Source organism: Gavia stellata, chromosome 27 (assembly GCF_030936135.1).
Source record: "Gavia stellata isolate bGavSte3 chromosome 27, bGavSte3.hap2, whole genome shotgun sequence".
Lineage (NCBI taxonomy): Eukaryota > Metazoa > Chordata > Aves > Gaviiformes > Gaviidae > Gavia > Gavia stellata.
Window position 1 is genome coordinate 6,013,741 of NC_082620.1, and position 22,990 is coordinate 6,036,730.

At 49.8% G+C, this 22,990-nt stretch overlaps 2 protein-coding genes across 2 annotated transcripts in view; one reads left to right on the forward strand and one right to left on the reverse strand.

The window, feature by feature from the left end:
* The window catches only part of LOC104261814 (tyrosine-protein phosphatase non-receptor type 11), a 59,597-nt gene extending 46,967 nt beyond the window's left edge, over nt 1-12,630 (forward strand). The window contains exons 4-16 of the mRNA XM_059829925.1: nt 1,885-2,077; nt 2,186-2,305; nt 2,601-2,714; nt 3,142-3,238; nt 3,831-3,910; nt 4,625-4,780; nt 6,153-6,284; nt 6,504-6,658; nt 7,068-7,135; nt 8,012-8,163; nt 8,382-8,482; nt 10,629-10,748; nt 11,191-12,630. Coding sequence (XP_059685908.1) covers nt 1,885-2,077; nt 2,186-2,305; nt 2,601-2,714; nt 3,142-3,238; nt 3,831-3,910; nt 4,625-4,780; nt 6,153-6,284; nt 6,504-6,658; nt 7,068-7,135; nt 8,012-8,163; nt 8,382-8,482; nt 10,629-10,713 — 1,453 coding nt within the window. The 3' untranslated portion in view covers nt 10,714-10,748; nt 11,191-12,630. The remainder of the gene's footprint in view (nt 1-1,884; nt 2,078-2,185; nt 2,306-2,600; nt 2,715-3,141; nt 3,239-3,830; nt 3,911-4,624; nt 4,781-6,152; nt 6,285-6,503; nt 6,659-7,067; nt 7,136-8,011; nt 8,164-8,381; nt 8,483-10,628; nt 10,749-11,190) is intronic.
* A 2,248-nt stretch (nt 12,631-14,878) lies between these two features.
* Nucleotides 14,879-16,118, reverse strand: RNF223 (ring finger protein 223). The gene is made up of 2 exons (XM_059830097.1): nt 16,067-16,118; nt 14,879-15,726 (listed from the first exon to the last, which is right to left on the reverse strand). Exons 1-2 carry the CDS (start codon nt 16,116-16,118, stop codon nt 14,879-14,881), a joined length of 900 nt encoding a protein of 299 aa, XP_059686080.1.
* Between the last annotated feature and the right edge of the window lie 6,872 nt (nt 16,119-22,990).

The following is a 22,990-nucleotide window of genomic DNA, read 5'->3' on the forward strand; positions in this document are numbered from 1 at the left end:
CCAGGGAGGTTTCTCTGCTCCTTCCAGATCGCAGTGTGAAAAGCAGCCGGGCAGCCGCTCACATTAGCAGAAGCTCTGGAAAAGTGGAAACCCCCTTCAGCTGGGTTTCCCCCTCTTCTCCCGCCAAGGAACGTCTGGCTTGGCAAGGAAGCTCCATAAAGATTTCTGTTCCAGACCACACAACTGGTGGCATCAGGGAGAAGGGAGAGGAAAAGGGTCCAAGTCCTCTAAACATGCGAAACAACAACGGTGTCAGAACAGAGCGGGATGCATCAGGGTCGCAGAGTTTCCAAGACCGGGGCCTGAAAAGCAGCAGTGCTGTAAGCAGGCGCCGAGGCACTTCACCAGCGGTGGGCATTCTGCCCCCTGCAGCAGTACGACTCGTGCAGCCCCGGGATCCTAATGCCTTCTCAAGCCTGCGGGAAGAAGTCTTGCTCCTTACAGGTCTTCCCAGCCAGGCTTGAAATGGCTGCCTTCGCAGCATGCTGAGTCGGGGCTCAAAAGGCCTGGGCAGCATCGCTGGCTGCTGTTCTATAAACTTTGTCCTCCGGGACAAAGTTGCCGAGATGTGACGTGATGCCATTGCATCGCCCCTGGAAGGTTATTTTGAGCCTCTCTGAATTCCTGGCAGCTTGGCTGGCAGGCCAGGAGCCAGCGGCTTCAAAGTGGGACCTGTGGTATCTGCCCAGAGCCATGGTTGAGTGTTGATGGGGCATGGGGATCGAAGGCTTGGAGGCAAAAGGAAACTCTTGCTTCACTCCAAACTGTTCTTTGTGTCTATGGAAGGCTGTAGCAGAGTGCTAGCCCGTGAGGCATGCCTGCCCCGGTAGCTGCTGTGCGGGTAGGTGAGCTGCCTAGCCAGGGCGCGGAGCTAGCACGATAGTGCTGCCGTTTGAGCTGCAAAGGCCATGCCCAGGAATGGGCAGATTATTGTGTGCTTAACCGCAAGGTGTTGTGGCAAGGCTGCTACAGGCTTCCGACCGAGCCGGTTCAAAGATAGCCTGCGTTTCACTGGGACTGCAGTGGAAGTATGTCAGCAGACCAAGAGAAAGGATTATGAGAGATTAGATGGAGAAACAGGGGCACGTGCATGCAAGATGTACGCAGACGGAGAGGTGGAGCAACTCATGCCCACACAGCGAGGCTTGGGAAGAGCTGAGCACAAACCCCTGCACGTTGTAATCGCTGCTGGCCAGAGATGCGGCCGCGGGCAGGGGTGGAGGGGGAGAAGCCTCCCGGGCACAGTGGGGAACCCGGTTTTGCCACTCCAGGCAGGCGTGCAGGGCGCTTCTGTTCTCCCTGAGCTGAGGTTAGTGACCTGGGAGGGGAGCAGCAGTGACTACGGCTAGGAGGACCCTCCTGAAAATCCTTCCCAAACTGTGTCAAAGCATCTTGTTCCTCGGCAGTGTTGTCCATGCTCGTGTCTGATACTGTCTGACTACAGCCTGCTGACTCCAAGCGTTCTTTTTCTTCCACCTTAAAAAATAAAGGAAAACGTAGCCACCTTCAAGTAAGAACTGCCAAAATCGTGTTTCTTATAGCTTCGTCAGAGCCCTATCCGTAGATGACAGTGCTTGTCATACATCACGTGGCAGTTTAATATACTGATGCGATTTCACATTTGGCTGGAGGATTGAGCAAAGTCCTGACACTTCCAGCCTCAGGCTAAGGTATTGATGTGACATTGCAAAGTGTTGGAGGAAAGTCACCAGGGACTGTTGCTAAAATAACTCAAGCCGGTGTCGTGCCAGTGGGGAGAGCAGATTGGGAGCCTAGAGATGGGTTTCCCATGAACACCATCCCCAGCAGTGAGTGTAGCTCTTGCACAGAGCATTGCCCTTAGACGTTTCTGAGCTGACCTTCCTCTCCATTGCTGCTCCCTAGGTGGTACCATGGGCACCTCACTGGCAGGGAGGCAGAGAAGCTTCTGACAGAGAAGGGGAAACCAGGTAGCTTTCTGGTGCGGGAGAGCCAGAGCAAACCAGGAGACTTTGTATTGTCGGTGCTGACAAACGAGGATAAGATGGAGAGTGGGGACCGGAAACCACACGTGACCCACGTGATGATCCACTACCAGGTGGGAAACGTGCCGTCCCTGCTCGCCCTGCGATAGGCGCTGGGTGGGTGACCCGGCCGGGAGCTCTGCGTTCGAGTCTCACTGTGGTTTTGCCGTTCTCGCCCGCAGCCCGACGGGAAGTACGACGTGGGGGGAGGAGAGAGGTTTGACACACTCACAGACCTGGTGGAGCACTATAAGAAAAACCCCATGGTGGAGAAATCTGGAGCTGTGGTTCATCTGAAGCAGGTAATAGCTGCTCTAGCACATATTTGTTGGTTCTGGGCCTGCCCAAACTCCTGGGGGAGTGCATAGACCTTCCCCTGCTCTTTGGGAGTTCCCTGCTCCCAGAATATCCCGCTGGTCATGCTTGTCCAGGCTCCCACTTGCCAGAGAGATCCCTGGCCCTGCACAGAAGTCCTCGGGAATAGACCCATCTCCTGCCAATACCCCCAGGGATTCGGGAACTGTTTTTTCAAGGGGAAAGTTCTCTGTCTTCCTGTTATTGAAAGTGATTTCTCTTCTGTCTTCTTCTGTCTTTCAGCCATTCAACGCCACGCGCATCAATGCAGCTAACATTGAAAACAGAGTGAAGGAGCTGAACAAAATGGCAGATCACAGTGAGAAGGCCAAGCAAGGGTTCTGGGAAGAGTTTGAGGTATAGGATGCTCCTGTGCTCTGTCCCACTTGTGCCTATGCATGAAGAATATCATATTTGCATGGGAGTGTCATGGTTTTCCAGCACTGAGGACCTCTTCTCAACACTGTTGCTCCTTTCCTTGTTTTCCGTGCTCAACAGAGTTACTTCCCGGTCCTTTTTTTCATTGCTTTTTCTCATGTCTGAGGCAGTTTCTCTTTCCTCAACCTAGAACTGTGTACCTTTTGTTCCCTGCAGGGATTTGTGCCTTCTCCCCCATTAACTCTCTCATCAAGCTGCTTCTTGGCTCCCTTTCCCTTCCTGCCAGCACTCCCTCTGCTCTTCTCAGCATTAGGAAGCCAAGCAGCTTGTCAAAAGAGCCCTTCCTTTGCCTCTGACTCTCCTTATCTGCCCAGAACAGTTTGTTCTTGTGTACTCTGCTCCATAGATGCTGCAGCAGCAAGAGTGCAAGCTCCTCTATCCCAGGAAGGAGGGACAGCGACCAGAGAATAAGGCTAAGAATCGCTACAAGAACATCCTTCCCTGTAAGGAGACACTGAATCTGGTTTGGGTTTTTTCCCCACAATTTCTGCAGCCTCCTCTGGGCTAGTTAACCCTGCAGAGCTCTCTGATCATAGCTGAGTTGGAAAGAGGTGTGCACTGTCCTAGTGGAGTGGTCCAGTTCATGGCCTTCTCCATCCCCCTTCTAACCTGGTCCTTCCCTTTTGCACGGGAAACAACCGGTAAATTGCTCTCCTCTCTTTGTACTGTGAGTCCAAATATGCTTCAAATCTCAAGTGTAGTTCAAAAGTCATATGGAGCCAGAGCTAGGGCCTCCAAAGGGAATACTGGAAAAGTTGAGCTCAGGTCAGCCTGCAACGCTCCGTATCACTGATATCCATCCAAGTTACTAGGTTGGCAACATAGCTGTGGGACAGGTAGTGTTGGACTACGGCTGTCGTTAGAGCATTTTACACCCTTTTTGCAGTAGTTACCCATGTGACTTCATAGCAAGAGCCTTGTGGGAGCCCTTGCTTGCAGCCACCGCGACTACCCTGCTCTGCCATGGAGCAAAGCCCACCCGTGCTGTGTGTGTGACGCACTCCTGTGTTCATTCTGGACTCTCTTCTCCTTCAGTTGATACCACACGGGTGGCACTCCGAGACGTAGATGAGAGTACGCCTGGGTCAGACTACATCAATGCCAACTATATCAAGGTACTTGGGAAAGGGAAGGCACCATGTGAGGGCTGTCTTCAGCCCAGTGCTATGTTTCTGGTGGGTAAGTGCAGTAATGGTGTAAGTCTCGAGGGAATGGCCTGTCAGGATCGGTATATCTCACTGGGTCCAGGCCAAACACTGGATTTTTCTACTGTATCCAGAGGGATCTTATCATTCTACCATGTCCTGTTTGCCCCTATCTAAGAGTTTATCTCAATCCCCTCCTTTCCTTACCTGTTCAGGAGGTCCTAGGGGACTGACTCAGACTCTCTGTCATTGACCATTATCTCTGAGGTCAAATTATAATTGTCATCTGTAAGCTAAGAGCTGCTTGAAGCTGTATTTCCAGCAATGCTGCTCTGCCGCTTAAGCACCAGCCTTTGAGAAACCTTCAAGGTGGCTTCATTCCAGCCACGTCCACCTGCAACTTCTGCAGCTGCCTGCCGGCAAGCGTCTGTTGCGCAGTAATGTGTGTTACGGCAGTATAAAGGTCCCTGGAGGCAGGCAGACCATTTTGCTGGCCATTCTGTTGACGCTCGTGATGAGAGCGGTTCGTGTCCACAGGTCTGATGAACAGGGGAAGATCAGCTAGCTCAGAAATCCCGCGTGGCAAGGTGCGCTGACTTTGCTGCTAAACGTGCGCTAAAGCAATTCTCAGTTCCTCACTCCAGCATCGTTGGCTTTCCCCCCTCCCCTTCCTTTGTTCCTCAGAGCATCCCTGAAGATGAAAGGAACTCAGAGCACTGCAAGATCTACATAGCCACCCAGGGCTGCCTGCAGACAACAGTGAATGACTTCTGGGCCATGGTGTATCAAGAGAACAGTCACGTCATTGTCATGACAACCAAGGAGGTGGAGCGGGGCAGGGTAAGCACTTGTAGGGCGCTGTCCCCAAGCCTGAATGTTACCTGCTTCTTGTTCCAGCCTCTTCGGTTGGATGCAAGACCTAGTTCTAAAGCGAAGCCTTCAAAGCTGAGAGGCTGATGCAGCAACTGCTATGTGCATCAAGCTGGGTAGTTGTTAGGGACTTGTATTAAAATGCGAAGCAGAATCAGTAACGAATTAATACTGAGCAGTCAACCTAACTATGTTATCCTGCCTGGACAATTGCAGGTCCTTGTCCATCGTGGCAGGGACCCGAGGGAAAAACTCTCATTTCAGAAAATCTGTGTTGTCTTCCACACAGGAGTGGCTTGGATAGGACTGGGATGCTTGAGAGATTTTTCCATAGATTTAGAGAGCCTGACTTTGCTCTGACCGTGACAAAGCATAACCCCTAGGAACTGCTCGTCCTAGTAGTGTTTAGTTAAGTTATCTCTGGCTAGCTTTCATTTCATTTCTCCTCTGTCTCGTAAAGTTGCTTTAGCTCTTCTTCATGAAAGAAACATACCACTTTGCTCTGCACAGCCAATCTCCCCAGCCCCATAAATATTAATGGGGTGTCCCTCATATGACTTGCTTGAAGGCTTTAGGGAATTGCAGGTGGCAGAGAGAGAGAAAGCATCATGCTTGTTACAGGCAAGCTGGAAATCGGGGGAGGCCAGGGGGTGTTGCAGGGGGACAAAAGTTATTTCAGGGACAAAAGTAGTTATCCAACCTGTCTGTGTACCACCTGTATGCATTTCACTAACAGTGGGTTGGTAGGAGCCAAGGAACACAGTGAAATACCCTGCAGAGCCGTTTACTGGAACAGCCTTTCCTAGGAAAGAGAGGAGCTAATTACGATGGGCGCTAGTGGTTTTGCTTAGGGATGAGGGGGAGGCTGTGCTTGCAGCAGCCCAGTGCAGAGACGAGATAAAGGTAGCTCCACTGGCAAGTCGTCTTTTGTATTGGCAAAGTCGCTACAGCATAGAGGGGTGGGTTGGAGGACAGGAGGGGTGTAGGCAGACTATGTAGCCCCTTGGGATGGAGATTCGGCTCAGCAGTTAGGCACGGACCAGACCAACAGCTCAGGTGCTGTGTGTCAAGACTATGCCTATGGCGAAGCAATGCCTACCTGAGGCTGGGGCTAGCTGAGGAGGGAGATTCCCCTAGGGATCACATCCTTCCTATGGAAATGGCCCTTTCTGGTACATCCACCGTTCAAAGGAGATGCTCTGTGGGTATGGCTCTCTTTTAAACCTCGACACTGGGGCTGCACACCCTTTGAATGTGCCAGCATCCCTGAGCAAGGTGTTCAGGAGTTCACCCTCCAGCTCCCCAGTCTCGACTAATGAGCAGCTATCCGATGTTGCTGCAGAACAAATGCTTCCGTTACTGGCCAGACAAGAGTTGCACCAAGGAATACGGGTCCATCTGCGTGCGAAACGTGAGCGAGCGTGAGGCCCAGGGCTACTACCTTCGGGAGCTGGAGATCTTGCGGACAGACAGGGTGAGTCCTCTGCTGCTGTCTGCCCACTGTGCTGGGGACGGGCTGGTGCTGCAGCCCCCGGGGAGGGAGCTGTGGCTTCTCTGTTTGGTTTTTTTACTTAATGGTCCTGCTGCTTAAGTTCTGGGCCACTTTTCCCCGGCTTTGATGAAAAGAAAGGAAGGAGAAGCTTCCTACTAGGAGGGGTTTTCTGACTAGGTGGTGGGTGTCCGCTCCCCGCAGGATGAGCGCCCGAGACTGGTGAAGCACTATCAGTATTTTAGCTGGCCGGACCACGGGGTGCCCAATGAACCAGGAGGGGTTCTGAGCTTTCTGGACCAAGTGAATCGGGCACAGCGAAGCATTCCAGACACGGGGCCGATCATAGTGCACTGCAGGTATGAACCAGTGGGCTGTCGGTGGGGCACTGCAGTAGGGGTGGGTAATAAAAATGTGTGTCTCTTCTTTTTCGTTACACCTGCAGCTGGGCCATCACATGAGCTGGTGGTGGGCAACTGGGATATAAGTATACTCGTGAGAAAATACAGCCCTCCTCCAGAGCCTCCCTGGTGATGGCGCAGGGAAGAGCATACCTGATCTGGAGCTGGTAGCTCTGATACAGCCTGCTAGACTCTGATCTCCTAAGGGTCAGCATTTGGCTGGGCTTATCTTATCTTATCTTATAGCAGCTGATCCAAATCTGCCCAGGGTGGACCAGGCATGCAGATGAGTGTGGGAGCTGAGCTGACTAACTCTGGGGAATGTTTCCTCCTGCAATGATTTTTTTTTTTTCTTTTCTCTTTCCAGTGCTGGAATAGGACGCACAGGCACCATCATAGTGATAGATATTCTGGTGGATATTATTCATAGGCAAGGTATGTCTCCTTGTCTGTCTCGTGGCTTTCACCATTTGCCTTGCTCTGACCAGTTATGGGATAACCCTGTTCTTGTGCAAGCGGTGGGTACATGATCTCCAAGCAAGTGGGACTTGTCTGGGAAACAGTGGACATAGGCGTAGCCTGAATGCAGGGTGAGAAGGGCTTTTGTACTATGCCCAGTTCCCCACTTCTCTGTGGGCCAAGAAATGGAGCTCTATCGTAATGAAATGTGAACCCCCTCCAAAGGGGTGTGTACATGGAGAGCCCTCCAGTAAGGGAGATGCTTTCAGCAGCACAGCGTGGGAGAGTCTTCTCGTAGGCATCAGTGGGGCCAGGATTTCCAGGTCTCCTGGACAACCCTCTTTTACCGAGGGCGGGGGGAAGCAGGTTCAGTAAGGGTGTAACTCCAGTAGCCCTTTTGGAAATCAGACCCCCAAACTCTTCTGTGTAGAAGGGCTGTCACCGTTACCTGAAATTCTAGAGCTGTTATGGAACTCTCTGTGGTATCTCTGGGTCTGCTCCGGGAGCCCTGAGGCAGGTGGACCCTCTTCAGCAACGGTTGTTTCTATTTCATAAACCATGCAAGGGTTGTAAGTCTGGATCTGTAGGAAGTTGCCGCAGAACAGACCTAATTCCCCTCCCCTTGCTCCAAGCAAGTCAGCCCTGCCTCAGCCGTTCTCAGTCCAAGGTGCTCTGTCAGGGATAAAAAAGAATAAATAAGTAAAATCTCCTATGCACAGAGATGCACCAAATCCTTTCACAATATTCTGCAGCTTCGCTGTGAGATACTGAACGCTTTCAAAGCTGTCTTAAGAAAATAATTTTTCAACCTAATTGCCACTCCCTAAACCTCACCTTCTCGCTCTTGGGCAGGTTTGGACTGTGATATTGACATCCCCAAAACTATCCAGATGGTACGCAGGCAGCGTTCGGGCATGGTGCAGACAGAGGCACAGTACAAGTTTGTTTACATGGCTGTTCAGCAGTACATTGAGGCTGAGCAGAAGAGGTTGGAAGAAGAACAGGTGAGTCCCGTTCGGCTTGGTTGGAAAAGCAAGGGCAGAACTTGGCCCGCACCAAACACCGCTTCCACTCCCACCTTCTCCCTGGAACTCAAATACTGTCCTGAACACATGGAAATAAACCCACACCCACTGCTCCTCTGCTGGCATACAGGATTTTGCAAGCCTTTCTTCTGTATCTGCTTTGAGTGGGATTTTATTGTCTTTGCTTTCTCTTTCAGAGGAATAAAAGGAAAGAGCGAGACTACTTGAATATTGGCTACGCTCCTATGGAAAAAGGCAGAGCCAAAGGGCAGCCCCCTTCACCGCGGACCCAGTCTGTGTAAGCTGACTGTCTCTCGGCCAGGGCTAAGAACTTCGGCAGCAGTAGAGAGAACAGCTTGAGCAAAGGCCACAGTATTTCTCCGTTGCCAGCCTGCCTCTCCCACACCTGATACCTGACCGGTTGCTTGCTGTCGTGTGGGAATGGCTAAAAACAAACAGGGGATCCCACCACACTGTCAGCAGTGGTGGGAGCAGCCCACCTTGCTTGTGTGCTATGCTTTTGGGAAGAAGAGGAGGAAATAGATCCTAGCCTTTAGCCAGGAGGGCCGTTTTGGACCCCTCACGACAAGAAGGACATTGAGGTGCTGGGGCGTGTCCAGAGAAGGGCGACGGAGCTGGTGAGGGGTCTGGAGCACAAGTCTGATGAGGAGCGGCTGAGGGAGCTGGGGGTGTTCAGTCTGGAGAAGAGGGGGCTGAGGGGAGACCTCATTGCTCTCTACAACTGCCTGAAAGGGGGTTGTGGGAAGGTGGGTGTTGGTCTCTTCTCCCAAGTGACAAGCGACAGGACAAGAGGAAATGGCCTCAAGTTGCGCCAGGGGAGGTTCAGGCTGGATATTAGGAAAAATGTCTTTCCTGAGAGAGTGGTGAAGCACTGGAAGAGGCTGCCCAGGGAGGTGGTGGAGTCACCATCACTGGAGGGGTTCAAGGAACGTGTGGCCGTGGCACTGCGGGACATGGTTTAGTGGGCATGGTGGGGTTGGGTTGGTGGTTGGACTTGATGGTCTTACAGGTCTTTTCCAACCTTAGTGATTCTGTGATATCCTTGGCTCTGGAGAATGTCTCTGGAGAATCAGCTAGAGAGTGAAACTGTGCTACTGCCACTGAGGCACTTTTACAGCAAAATCTGAAGGAAGACAAGAAGAGAGCAGAGGGAGGTGGATTTGCACCCATGTGGAGAAGGAGCATGTGCTAAGTAGCATGAGGTCCTTATATAAGCAGAGATAAAATACCCCAAATTATGTTTTTCCCTTCTTGCCCCGAGTAATGGGATATCAGTGAATGATGGAGAGGGGGTTATAAGTTGAAGGTGAGTGGGTAGGGACATATGTCAGTTATATAATATCAAAGCTTTTTGGGCACCTTGAATTGCAGGATCGGTTTTGAAAGAAGAGATGGCTCAGCAGGAGCAGAGGAGTGGGTGTTAAAGTGGAGGCAGAAATGCTGTTGCCGGGCTCACGCAGAATGAAAAATCCAACTGAAGAGGGCAAAAGGAGATGTCACACGTTCTTCTCTGGCCGTTTGGCCACTGCCGGAGTGCTGGTGGCTCCTGCCCGCTGTGCCCGGCAGCACGCCGTGCCCAGAGCTGCCTCTGCAGGAAGAGCCGCAGCCGGGGCGCTCCGGGCCAGGGCTCAGGCAGCTTCCACCCTGGGAGCCGGGAGAGGGCAGGAGGAGGCAGGGAAGGGTGCTACTCCCGTGGCACCCAATGGGCAGGTGCAGGCGGAGCCGCTCTGGTCCTGCGGCACACTAGTGACCTTGCTTTCATGCAGTGCTATGTGGAAATCTGGATTCTTTGCTGGCATTATGAACCTTCCAACTCCTGCTGGATCTGGCCAGTTGGGATCTTCCCCACTGGACGCTAGAAACGTTCGTGTCCTGTTTAAAACGCCCAACTTTGAAACTGCTGTGCTAAATAAATGAGGGTGGGGAGGACTGCGTGGGACTGAGCCGAGCAAGGCGAGCTCTACGTGGCTGGTACTGTCGGCTCCAGAGAGCTCCCGTGAGCTCAGCTTTGGGGGCCAAACCTTCTGTAGACTTACTTGGATCTGGCCTTTGGAGCAGCCCTCTCCTTCCATTAGATTTTGAAAAATCCAGAGAAATTGGATATTTAGAGAAAGTAAGAGTAGGAAATACCAGGAACTGTCTCCGCTGATCCTGCAGAAGCTTTGCATCCATGAAAGGCTGACGTGTGGAGGAAGGTTCAAGGCTCCATCCCCAAGCTGTATTTAAATCTAGGAGGGGTGGCCCAGCCAGAGGCAGAGAAAACAGGGATTGAGAACAGCGGGTAACCCGATGTGGTCCTGTCTACAAGGGGAGGGGAAAAGGGAGCTTGGCTGGGCCATTACCTGCTTCCCACTGGCCACCTGCCTCGGGGAAAAGATCCAGAGCAGTGAGGCTGTTAATAACAAGGTTTTGTTTCTTGACAGGGTTGATGATGAGTCAGCTTCCGTCTATGAGAACCTTAACATCAAAAGCCCAAAGGTTTCAGGGATGAGTAATACAGGACGGTAAAGGAGCCGGAGGTGAGCTGTATGGAGGCTGTACAGGTAGGAATGCTTCCCTTGATTAACTGAGAGTGTCGCCACGGTCTGTTTACGTTGCATTTGACACAGCTCCTCTTCAGCTCAGCTTGTGCAGGGCTCTGTGGCTCTGCCTGCGTCAGGGGAGGCAGCTACGTTTTGATGGGATTTGACGGAGCCTAAAGATGTGGCTGTGGCCAGCTACGGATGGGAGAACAGGGGGAAATGGGGTCACGAGCTTTCAGTGGGGAAACACGTTTACAGCGTTACAGTGAGGGGGGGAGATCTGCTTTTTGGACTGTTAACATCGGGAAGCTCTCGGACTCTGAGAACAAGACCGTGCGATGTATGCAAACAAGTAGGAGAGTTATCACACGCTGGGAGCGTCTCAGCTCCGTAACCTTATCAATGCACTTTTCTCCCAGTTATAAACCATGCCACCCTTCTTCCTTCTTGTTTTGGAATGCAGGATTTACAGTGTTTACGTCCACCCTTTCCAAGTTCTGCAATCGCGGACAATTTTTTTTTGCCCGTCTTGCCTTCCCCAAGCACCTTGGATTCAGCGAGGAATTAAGAAGCTGACTGTAAGAAGCAAGCAGAGCCTGCGCCTAGAACATGCCTTGACCTAACTTATTCTTGAGAAGGATCTTCTCCCATTCCCCCCTAAGTTAGTAGGTTGATATTTATGTGGAAGTGCCTCTGGACATTCATTAGGGCATCAAGGCTCAGTTTTAATTTTTCTTTTTTAATTTAAGATTCTTGTTTTTTACACACAAATTGTTAAAAGGAACAGAAATGACTATTTGCTTAGGAGCTTTCCCAGGGTTGCCCACTTAGGGCGTTAGTAAAACGTTAGTACGCTTTAATGTTTCCATTAGGTCAATCATTTCTAAGCTGGAAGTGTTTTTAGACTAAATCCTGGAGTAACTTGGCTGCCTGTGAGGGTGAGAAATAGAGAGTGCTGCCCGGACCCAGGTATTTGCACCTCTGTTGATTCTTCTCACCCTTCCTTTTGGCTGCACCAGTTCTAGATTTCTATGCAACCCTGCCAAAGCACACCGAGCGATCCCTGCTGCTGTAGTGCAGCAGATGCGTGTGTGTGTGTGCCTGGGAGTCTGCTAGCTGCTCTGCCTGTGGGTTTCACAGCAGAATTGAGAGACGGAGGTGAGCGTCTCCATCTTTGACTGTGGGGGGCTGACTTGAGCTAAGTGAAATCCCACCTAGCCGATGGGTGCTGAAGAGGAGGAAAGCAGCTTTGTGCGCTGTGCTTTTAGCCACCCCTAGCGAGTAACAGCCTGGGATACTAATCTGAGCTGAACTTTTTGAGCTGGGCCCCCTCTAAGCTTGATGCAGCTCTGCCATTACCTTGCTGCATGACTTCTTTTTCTTTTTCCCCCTGCAACTATATGACAAGGCAAGTGTTGTGTCTGCTGAGTAGGGGTGTTGTAGGAGTGTTTGCGACTTGACCAGTGCCATGAAGATGAGTGTGTCACTGAGTGGAGTATTCCAGCTCTGTGGATAAGGCTTGACTTGTGACTGCCAGTGCTTCCTGCTGTTCCAGCCTAAGGCCTGCAAATAGTCCTGCCAAAGAACCCCTTCCTGCAGGATTCATCAGTGTCTGAAGGTGCGCTCCGTGGGGAGCCTTGGCTCCGAGTGCCCTGAACCTCCGGGGCGTGCGTGGTGCGGATGTTGAAGTCCCCCGAGGTCTCTAGAACTGGGTGGGCTCGCTGCGCGGTTGGGGTACTAGTGCCTGGAGTGCTGGCTCCAAGCGTTGAGCAGAAGGGGTTGAACAAAAGCACAATGACATACCTTGGCTGTATTTCCTGGCTGGTCTTTCTGGTCCCTTGTCACAGGGACAGGAGAACTGTTTATTTTTATTGCACTTTTAATAAATGTTGAATATTCTCAAGGCGCTTTTTTTTTTTTTTCCTTCCCCTTTCTTTTTAAGTAGTTTGCTTTTGGGGAAAGTGACTGACAGTTGGTGTGGACAATGGGGCATCCTGAATGTCTCTCATCACCAAACAGTACTGTTCAGGGCCCTGTTTTCAGTTATTTCGACTCTTCCTTTTGACTATGCATGAGTGAGGGGTTCAGCTGCATGTTAGCTAAACCCTCAGCCTTTGTTTCCAAGTACGTGGTGAGACAGGAAAGGGCAAAGGGACCCACAAGGGTGCTGTGACAGGCTACTAGGAGCAATTGGAACTGTGAGAACATCTCTGGGGCCCGTTTGCCACCATAACAATAGATTTCAGGAGGCTGAAGATGTGGTTTCCCTCTCCCCTGCCCTTAGGTCTCATCAGTGGGAGCTGAATGGTAACAAAGATGTAATGACAAAGCACTTAATCTCTGCTAGTGTCTATTTGCTGGGCTTAGTCCCAAATACACCTGGGGTAAAATGGAAGTGCCTTCCCTGCCTTAAGTCTTGGTGAGTCACTTTTTCCAAGAACACAGTTAAATTGGTGCTGTGAAGGTATCCTTTCAGTGGCAAGCACGGGGAACGGACAGGATGATAGAAGTGAGAATCCCTGTCAAGCCCAGTGACTTTGGCAGAAGTTGTTCCAGTGCCTGGAGTAGCTTCTGCAGACATGTGGCTGGCACAGATAATACCAGCCTGCAGCTGAACAACAAAGGTGTTGCAGATACAGCACACGCAGCAGCTTTCCACAGTTTTGCACAGCAACAGACGTGACTTATTTCTGTGGTTGCTTCAGCCTTTTCTATTTCAAATTAGATTTTCCGGAAAGGGAGACTGGAAGCACCTCTCATCCAGCTGGGAAGAAGCAAAAGAGGAGTAGTCTTTGCAGCTTCTCATTTTTCAGGTCAAATCAGGTAAACACAGAGGGAAGTCACACCTGGGACAACACCACTTAGATGGTAGTAAGTAGGAATTTACAGGATAAAGCTGTCCACGTGTGCAGGATTGTACAACACCGGGACAGCTGATGCACAGGCCAGAGCACAGACATGCCACTGGCTGTGTAGCTACCATGATCTGGGAATGCAGCTGGACTCGGGGCTGCTAAGTGAACACCTCCAACTGCAAGTAAGAAGGGAAATGTGGAGTAATTGCTACAAATTGACACCTTGCATTGTATAAAACATAATTTAATATATACACGTATGGTACTTGCATACAATACTGTCTTACATCCATGTGTTTGAATAGAAAACATTTAATTGTAAGCCGCCTTCATCATGAAGACTTGTTAATCACTGTCAGAAGATCACTGCATTAAATAAAAATATAGTGTAAGCAACTGGCCTGTGTCTTAATACTGACACATTTTAAGATTAGGAGGGTAAAGCTGTCAAAAGATGGAACTTCTGTCGTTTTGGCAACAGCTTGCCTGTGAGAAGTAGGAATGAAGTTGCCTGGTGAGGTAGCTGGAGGGGCAGGGTTGTACTGCTGTGTCTGGGTTGCCTAACAGAGCTCACCCCCGCGTTCAGAATCCCTTTCCAGGTAGGGATGAGGGATTTCTAAGCATCATCTTAGGAAAAACGAGTAGAATGGCTACTCTGTTCTGTTCAACAGCTCATCAGGATGGAAACACAGCTCAGGTGGGGGGTAGCAGTGGCAGAGCCACGTTTGGTCAGCAGGAGGCAGCATTTACCCCCCAGCATGGAATAACGCAACGGCAATGTTGCAAGCGTGTGGGATAAGGATCGTTTTCATCGGCTTATACGATTCTGACATGTCTTTACCCTCCCAGTCCCAGCTCCTTTTAGGAATAATCATGTAGATCCTTCAGTTTGCAAAAATAACCCTTTATTCCCAAAGGGAGGGAGAGGAACTGCACCCACTGTCGTCTGGTGTCCGGCCAAGACAGCACACGGCCACGTGCCACTCGAGGAAAACAGTCCTAGAAACCTGTCTGTTGCTTCCAAGGCTCTGGTTTCCATGGAGAGTTTGGCAGCAGGATGCTGAGGCAGCTCCTTGGAGCCTTCCTGGGCTGGAGACAGGTTGGCAGGCAAGTATTTCGGCAGAGCTCCTGGAGGTGGATGCGCGTGTTCGAGTGCAGGCACAGGAGTGTGGGGAGTGGGCCCCGGGGTCTGCCAGCAAACCAAGGAATGCCGCCAGGGCAGTAGGCCCTGGTCCTGCCTCCCCGACATGCCGTGGGGAGGGAGCCGACAGCCGGGAACAAGGGGCTGCCACCCTGCTACTGGAAAGGGAGTTGTGTCACGGGTGCTGCCGCCGTGGTGTGTTTAGGGGGAAGATACTCTGGCCTGCTCATCGCAACAGTCCTTGTGAAGCAGCGGAGGTTCCCCGTCTTCAGGGCGCACTGGACTGGCCACAGGATGATGCAGAACAGGATGATGATCAATGCAGAGAGCAGGACTATGCGTTTCCAGTCATCGCACATGTCACAGCGGGACAGCCTCCCAGCTAACCCCGCCGGGGGGGCCTCCGGACTTTCTGGCTTGCTCATGGCGACATCAATAGAGATGCACGAGTCTGGATTCTCAGGGTCATCGGATGGCTGACGGCAGCAGAGCTTGGTCCCTTCCATCCAGAGCACCTTCTCCTGCTGGAGTTCGGGGGGCAGTGTGGCGAGGAGCTCCTTGCTGGTCTCCAGTGCCGGGGCACCTTCCAGAGGGATGCTGGTCAGCTGCCTGCAGAAGGGGCAGGGGAGCTGGTCCTCTGGTTGGTTTGGGGGCAGCCCTGCGCTCAGGCGGGCCACACACTCCAGGCAGAAAACGTGGGAGCACTGGAGCAGCTTGGGCGTCTTGAAGGTGTTGTCATAGGTGTTGAAGCAAATGGAACACTCGACAGGGGAGGTTGGCTTCGGAGACGTTGGGTTTGGAGAGCCCGGCTTGTCGGTTGGGGACCTCGCCTTCCTCTTGCCATCTCCTGGGGAGGTGACAACAATGGGGCTGATGGGGATGGGGATTTCGCTTGGAGATGCAGGGACTGGGCTGGTGGGAGAGTCTGGCGTGTTGGAGTGCCACAGTTGCGTGAAACACGACATGACGGAGCCCGGGGAAATAAATAGAGCCCTGGGAGACTCTAGAAGAGAAGAAAAACACAGCCTTCATTTTAAACAATATGAAGACACCCATCACCAGACCTATGTTTAACCCCTTAAAAGGAACAAAGAGCAAGTTCATGGCTTCCACTGCATCCTGAGCCTGGAATAGAGCCCTGCTAGAGGTGAGAACGCCACAGGTAGCCTGTTCGAAGCTGCGTACCAAAGGTGGTTAAACATCCTGCAAAGAAGCAAGCAACCAGCAGAGATCCACCATCCAGCCAAAGCCTTTTCACCAGAACCGCCGTGGCATTATAGATGGGTGCAGTCTTTCCCCGTACATGCCTCCCTCTGGGCAGAAAAAACACAACACAAACCTACCCCAGCTGGTGCTCCCCGACACCTGAGCAGGGAGGAGAGCAGAAGACTCCATGAGGTCAAGTAGGGACCTCGCTATGGCAGTCTATTAGTCTGGGAGGCACTCAGATATTATGGTGGCAGCATGAGCAAGGCCTAAGAGACAGATAACACTATTCAGTTGTGGAGGTAGCAGGGGGGTGAATCTCTTCTTTGGTGTGCTCAGACAGAGCTTTGTGCCTTGAGTCGTGGTTCTGCATGCTGCCTAGCAGGCAAGTCAGGCACCACCCAACGATGCTGCCTGGCTTTGTCTATCCATAGTGGCACCTGAACGCCCTCCTGTCACAGGAGAAGCCAAGGGGGGGTGAGGAAACACTGTTATCTTGCGGAGTTTGTTCCATCCTCGACCCCAAGCAGCACAAGAAGCATCTCTGTCTTGTCACCGTGACACAGCAAGAAAAGCCACGTTGGAGGAAATGGCCTTGGTGCCAGAGCAAGGGGAATTCTTTACTGTTTCCTTGTTGCTCTGGTTTCCCTAGGGAAACACAGTTCTTCCCTGTCCTTGTCCCTGGAGGAGTGCCAGCATGGCCCAAGCCTTGCTGTGTGCTGCCATGTGCTTTCTGCTTTGTTGTGGTGGGCAAGCAGGAGCCTGGAATTGAATGGCTAATACGCCGGTTCTAGCAAATTGGTTTACAACTTACTCCAGCCTTTTCAGCAACCTAAGTATTACCTGAATTCCAGTTCTTCTAGGCTAGACATGCAGCTTCCCATACATTCTGATACTCAGATATAGGACTTTTCAGCTATCGAGCACTCTTACCTGAAAGCAAGTGTTTAGCTGGAGGAAATTCCCAGCGATGGCCCTGATGCTGTATGCCTGGGGAACATTTTTTTAGGATGTGTCACTGAACTAGCTAGGCTTGATTCCTTGTGTTGGGAGATTTACCGATGACAAGCCAGAAATGTTCAGATTGCTGCTGTAATTATAGGTCTCCAGTCAATCCAGCAATGGCTCACCAGCATAGGCTCGAGACTCCACGTAAAAGGCTCAGTGTAAAAGGCTAATTTAAGGTATCAGAAAGACTGCATATTCCTCACACTGCACAAAAAAGTCTCCATTATTTAAGAACGAAGTATTCCTCTCTCTCCCATCACAGCAGCATTGCCAGAGCTGAAACCAACCAACTTTAAGAACCTTCCTTCTTTTTCTTCTCTTATTCTAAATGAAGACATTTCTGTGAAGCCTCTCCTCGACTTAAATTTTCAGTCATGATCATAGACTCTCTGCACTTTTCAGCAAGTTGTAATGTTTTTTTAATGTATTTTTTTCTGGCTACAGATCACCATGCATGCTTTTAGCACAATCTGGCGGATGCTGATGAATTATAAATCCAAGCCCGGATTGGCATAGAGATGAGGGAAACCCCTGGTTTGTTTTTTACTACATCTTCTGGTTTGCAGAACTCGATCCCCTATGCCCAGTTCCTTGCAGTCCCCCAGCTTGGGGTGTTTGTCAGAAATTATGAACAGCAAAAGCAGTGGCAGAAGGTAACCTCAGAAAGAGAGCCTTTGCTTATGCAAACTGTCTTTTCACAACCTATGTGAAAAAGCTGTTCTGCTGGGGTTTTTACTAGTTTGTAACATGACAGCTATAGCAACAGCAGTATTTTGATAGTAAACTTGCGGAAGTTTACTCACAACAGTTGCTTTTAAGTGAAGATACAAGCTTTTGCCCACATTTTCCCTTTGCTTAAAATGATCAAGACATTATAGATGCTTGTTAGTTTTAGACTCTACTTATTTTTATCAACATCTTGGTGTTACGTGGCACCTTGATCAGACATGACACAGGTAGTTGACTGAAACTGGGAAGATAACAAAGAGTAGGGTGCCGAGCCGAGGTGTGGGAAGGAGACTGTTCATTTATACTCTGCCAGGCTGGACGGGTCAGCCTCTGCCTGCTTCTTGTGCCTTTTGGTGTGTTGCCATAGTGCTGATGCTCAGAAAGTTAAATTGGGTTTGGGCAGCAGCTAACCCAGGGACCGAGGCTTCTCCTGGGCACCACTGCTGTACTGCTAAATGAGATCCAGTCGTTAAAGCTGGAAAGTCCCAATGAAGACATGCAGCGTGGAATCTCAGTAAGAATTAGTTAGGGTTTGGGGTTTTTGTTTCTCTTCTTTTCTGTCGGGGTTTTTTTTTTTTTGCATTACACGATCACATGATTTATTTTTTTTAATACAAAACAATATCTTCAATTGTTCAGACCTCCGTGGTCACACCGCATTTCCTCGGACCCTGCAGCTATTCACCTCGCTGACAACCTGGGCTTTCCAGAAACTTTGGGAACGTGAGCAAATAACTAAAGCATTCAGGAGAGACGCAGAAACTCGGATTTAAAACTAAGTAGTTAAGTACTTTTGACTTCCCAGCAAGTTCTAGAAAGCCGCTTTCTGCACCATAAAACCAGACAAAAGCGAACACGCAGGTGAGGTAGCGGCCAACACTGTTCTGGAATAATGATTCCCTAACGGTATCGCTAACTCAGAGCAACTGAATACGCAGCAAGTTAAGAGGTGTACAGCAGATTAAAGTCTATAAATACCTGTTCAGAGTGCCGGTTAGGAGGAGGAAAGCATGTTCTGGGCTCTTGATTCCTACCCCTGAAGAGTCTTCTCTCCAGAGGACAGTCTTAGGCTCAGGGTCTTTTGTATTTATAAGCCGCCTTCGGGTACTCGAGCTCCCCAGTAGTTTCCCGAGTTCTTTCCAAGCACGGTAGGTCTGGCAAGACACGTAACCTCTAACAGCTCCCTGCGTACAAGTGGCCCTGCCGCTGTAATTCAAGTATCTTTTATACCTTCCTGTCTAGAGGTGACTTACCTGCTCCACCTGCCTTTCCCCATCAGCACTGAATCACTCCCTCGGCTGCGAGCGCGCTCCCGCTCCGGCCGGTTTCTGTGACAAACAGGGCAGGCAGGAATGCTCCTGATAAGGGCCAGCGCTGCCGAGGACACCCGCCTGTGGCTGCCCCGGGGGAGCGATGTGAGAAATGTTTATTTCTTCATCTTCGCCGGAGCGGGGAAGGCCGCCTGCTTTCTGGTGAATTCTCGCAGTTCTTTGGCTAGCTTTGAGGGGTTTTTTTATTCACTTTTCATAATCTGGTCCAGTTTGGGCAGATGTACTGGCCATGCTTTCACAGGGCAGAAAATCTGCTGAAAGAAAATGTCAGGACACCTAAAACCGGCAGTTATTATTCTCTTATTTCTTCAAATAATTGGAAAGTGCCTTAGATTAACGGCAGAAACAAGATTCTGACAGTCAAATTTCTTGTGATTGGTTGAGAAAAGAATTGTTGCAATAGAAAAATCCAGTATAAGTTTGAAAGCCTGAAAGCTGTTTATAAATTAATTGAACCACTCTCTACAATCATATGTCTGCTTCAAGCTCCTGTGCAATTGTTCAAAATAATGCTGTATGGATTGTCACAGAGAAGGAATTTAATTTTTTGCAGCTTTTGGTAGTAATTGACATAGAGAAATATTATTCGACCTGCAGACCTTTTGTGGTTCAAAGGACATCAGTCCATGATCCGGAAAAAAAGAACCAACAGATTTACATTCACGTGCAGATAAGGAAACGGGGCGGGGGGGGAAGTAACAGGCAAACATTCAAAATTTAGTCTAGTTCTTATTTGTTGCGAATACTATTTTTCTTTATTCGGTTTCTCAAAAAAAAACCAACACAAGATGGTCTGTGGATTTTTTCAGGACGGTATCAGGAAGTCCTTTCTTAAAAAAATGGCTGAGAAACTTCACTCTAAACATGTATGGAACTGCATTCATCTCTCGGAACAGAGGAGTGTCTAAATCCCGTAGACTTTAGTGGCAGTCAGACACAACTCGCTTTGGCTTCCACATTCCTCTGCTTCAGGTCACACTGTTCGGTTCTAGCGAGCTGAAATCCAAAAGGAGGCTTTTAAGACTAAGAGAAGCATGTTGAGATTACCGAAGTTTTAAATCAGTTTTAGGATTAAAACTAAGGTTACCTGATCCTTCCACAGCTAGAAGGATCTGGTCTGGAGCATCGTCCCTCCACGATGAGCTCCATGGGTGACTCTAGAAGACAAACACCTCTATGGAGAATGCAGGTTAAGACTAAACTTTCCCAGATCTCTAGCTCAATGGTATAGCTCCCTCAGCGCATATACCATAGGAATAACAATCCATACACTAGGCTGAGCACGCAATGCCAGCACGGTGTACTCCCCCATCTATTTATGTTGCTGTTCAGGGATGAGTGAGGCTGGGAGCAAACGCTGTCTACGGCTGACAAAGCAGGATGTTTGATGAATGGATGTAAATCAGATTTTTAAAAGTCTTGCTTGCTTAGTCACTTGCATAAGCACTTTGGTAAACTGGGCTGAAAATGAACGACGTTTCAGTAACATACCGGGGTATGTTGCGTTCGGTAACACACTGAGGAACAGCAGTCCTTGTTTTGGGTCTAGCTGAGACCCTCTTCCCTGGTAGTCAGTGGAGCAACACTGGTTCACTTTTTGATCATGCTCTAGAGAAAGACAGAGGCTCATTTTAAGGCCTTTATCCACCGACAAGACCAGGATTGCTGAACTTCAGTGTGAGCGGAGCACTGCCGTTTCCCTGTTTCTGAGGCTGGTTTCCCATCGCCGTGGCTGCTGCGTGGAATGGGTTGAGTCCAGCCCAGAAGCGGAGAGCCTGGGGCAAACTGGGCCGCCCCACACACGCCCGCACGCTCCTCCCTCTGCAAGGATACGCTGGGTATGCAAGGCACTGAGCGTGCCGAGACCTAGCACCGTACCGGGATGACGATCAGGTCTTGGCTTCCAAAAGTGAGTGGGAGGCTTGCTGTTATTTTTATCTTCTGCTTGGAGGAATAGACTGAGCATGTCAGGAGCTGCAGCTGGTCTTGGGTGGATCCCAGAGGATTGGGAGCAATCAGTTGTGGGAGCACGTACTTTCATGTTTGCGCTTAAAGGAGCGGTGGTACTAAGTAGAAGCAGTTACTTTATTAATGCTGTTATCTCCTCGAACTTGCGTTACACATGCACACCTCAGGTGCTTCTCAAAGGTACTCTCTGTGTACAGGAGTGGGGGTATGCAAACAGCAGTCTGAAAATACTTGTTCTGAATTGATTTTTGCTAAGCCATGCAGGAATGAAGATGATGTGACTGGAACACTTGGATGAGATGTAGGAGATACATATCTCTGGTACAAGCACCGTGACCTTGAGCAAAACACTTAATTTCCATGGACTTCTGTGGCTCATTTCCTAAAAAATAAATAATTAGATAAATGAAATAAAATTAAGAAACAGAATTATAAGCCTTCCTTTTTGGTCATAGTCTTTGTCTGGATTGTGTATTTAGATGGGAACCTGGGAGGGATGGGTGTTGCTAGTACATAGGGTTGGTCAGAGGGGCTCCAGCCAGAGACCTAATGTAGGATCCCACCTGCAGCCAAAAACTGTGACTGAAACACTGAAGCTTTCACTTGTCGGACCCTTCCCACCATCTCCTTTTACCAGCATCAGTAACCACTGCCATCTCATCCAGGTCTGTGGGAGAAGCGATGAGATCTTCTAAAGGGTATGTATTCTTTTCAGGGGGATTTAGGAAGGTTTGTAATGAAAAAGACTATTTCTAACAGCAACAACCACCTGGTTCAGGACATGACCATTTAAAAACTCGCAAGTCAGGCTAAAAACTCGCAAGCCAGGCTCCTTAGTGTGAAGAGAAGCAAAGTATACTGCAGAGTAATAAAAACAGACTGATGATTATAGCTTTAGGCTGTTTCCTTGGCTTGCCTTTACTTCCACCACTGCCCAAGTACATAACTCTCTTCATTCTCTGTGTAGTTCATCTCAGTAGATAAACTAAAGCCACCAAATAAAGATGGGTGGAAAAAAATGAAAACAAAACCCCACCAAGCTATGAGCAACAAGCTTCCTCTGATCTCTCTCTCCCTTCATCCAAGGCTAGCTAGTTTCTCATTATTATGTACCACTTAGCGCATCTGGGGTATTACATTTTTTGTTCATGACTTGGGTATTGTTTACAGCTCTGATTTGTTGGGCTACATCCTAAGGCCACGTATAAAGCCTGGAGGGGCTTTAGAAGGCCTTTCGCACTGGGAGGAGCCCCAGGGAGCAGTTGCTACAGAAGCACAGAAGCGTCAAGAGCCAAACTGCTGTGGACTCAGCCTTTGCAGGATGAAGCTCCAACGTAGTGTTATTCCTGCCTACAAAAGACATGTCTACCAGGTTCATGGAGCTGCACCTTACTTTCAAGGGAAAAAATGAGGGTATGGCTTAGGCCAGATGTGCTGGTTTTAACTGGGTGAGAACAAACCCATCTAAATCAAACACCCTTGCACAACATGGAATAGAAGTCTCTGCAGGGTTAAGTGCTTACAGTGGGAGGATGCTACCTAGACTGTGTTTTCTATTAGCTCACACATTCACGTGCCTGCTCCCAAGCTACTGAAAGCCAGTGAAAATAGACACACACACACACATATCCCCCAGCTTTTGTGACTTTTGGCACAGGTCCAGTTCAGTAGCTGAGCTCTCCACCTTACACTGTTCTCATCTGTCAGTCAGATGCAGAAGAAGTGGTGAGACCCAGCACTGCCTGACTTTTCCTGGCAAACAATTCTTTGGCCTCAAGCTAGCATCGCTTTTTGATCCTACAGTGTTCCTCAGAGTCAGAGGGCCTGATGCTCTATGCAGTTAATGCTCCAGGGTGGTAAACAGCACCATTAAGTGATGTTTCCCATGCTAAGTCATGGAGCTCTTTTATTCGTCTGGCTTCACGTGCAGCTAGCTGCCTAACCAGGTGTTGGCTGTGAAGTCTTATCATTGTTGCAGTAGTTTGCACCTACGGCTAGACTGGGCTATTTAAATTCCAAAGTATA

Excerpts from the sequence above, each read along its gene's own strand:
- RNF223 (XM_059830097.1), bottom strand. The coding sequence starts at position 16,118 with ATGGAGTCTTCTGCTCTCCTCCCTGCTCAGGTGTCGGGGAGCACCAGC. Across the intron at positions 15,727-16,066 it reads GTCGGGGAGCACCAGCTGGG|AGTCTCCCAGGGCTCTATTT; the intron begins GTAGGTTTGTGT and ends CTTCTCTTCTAG.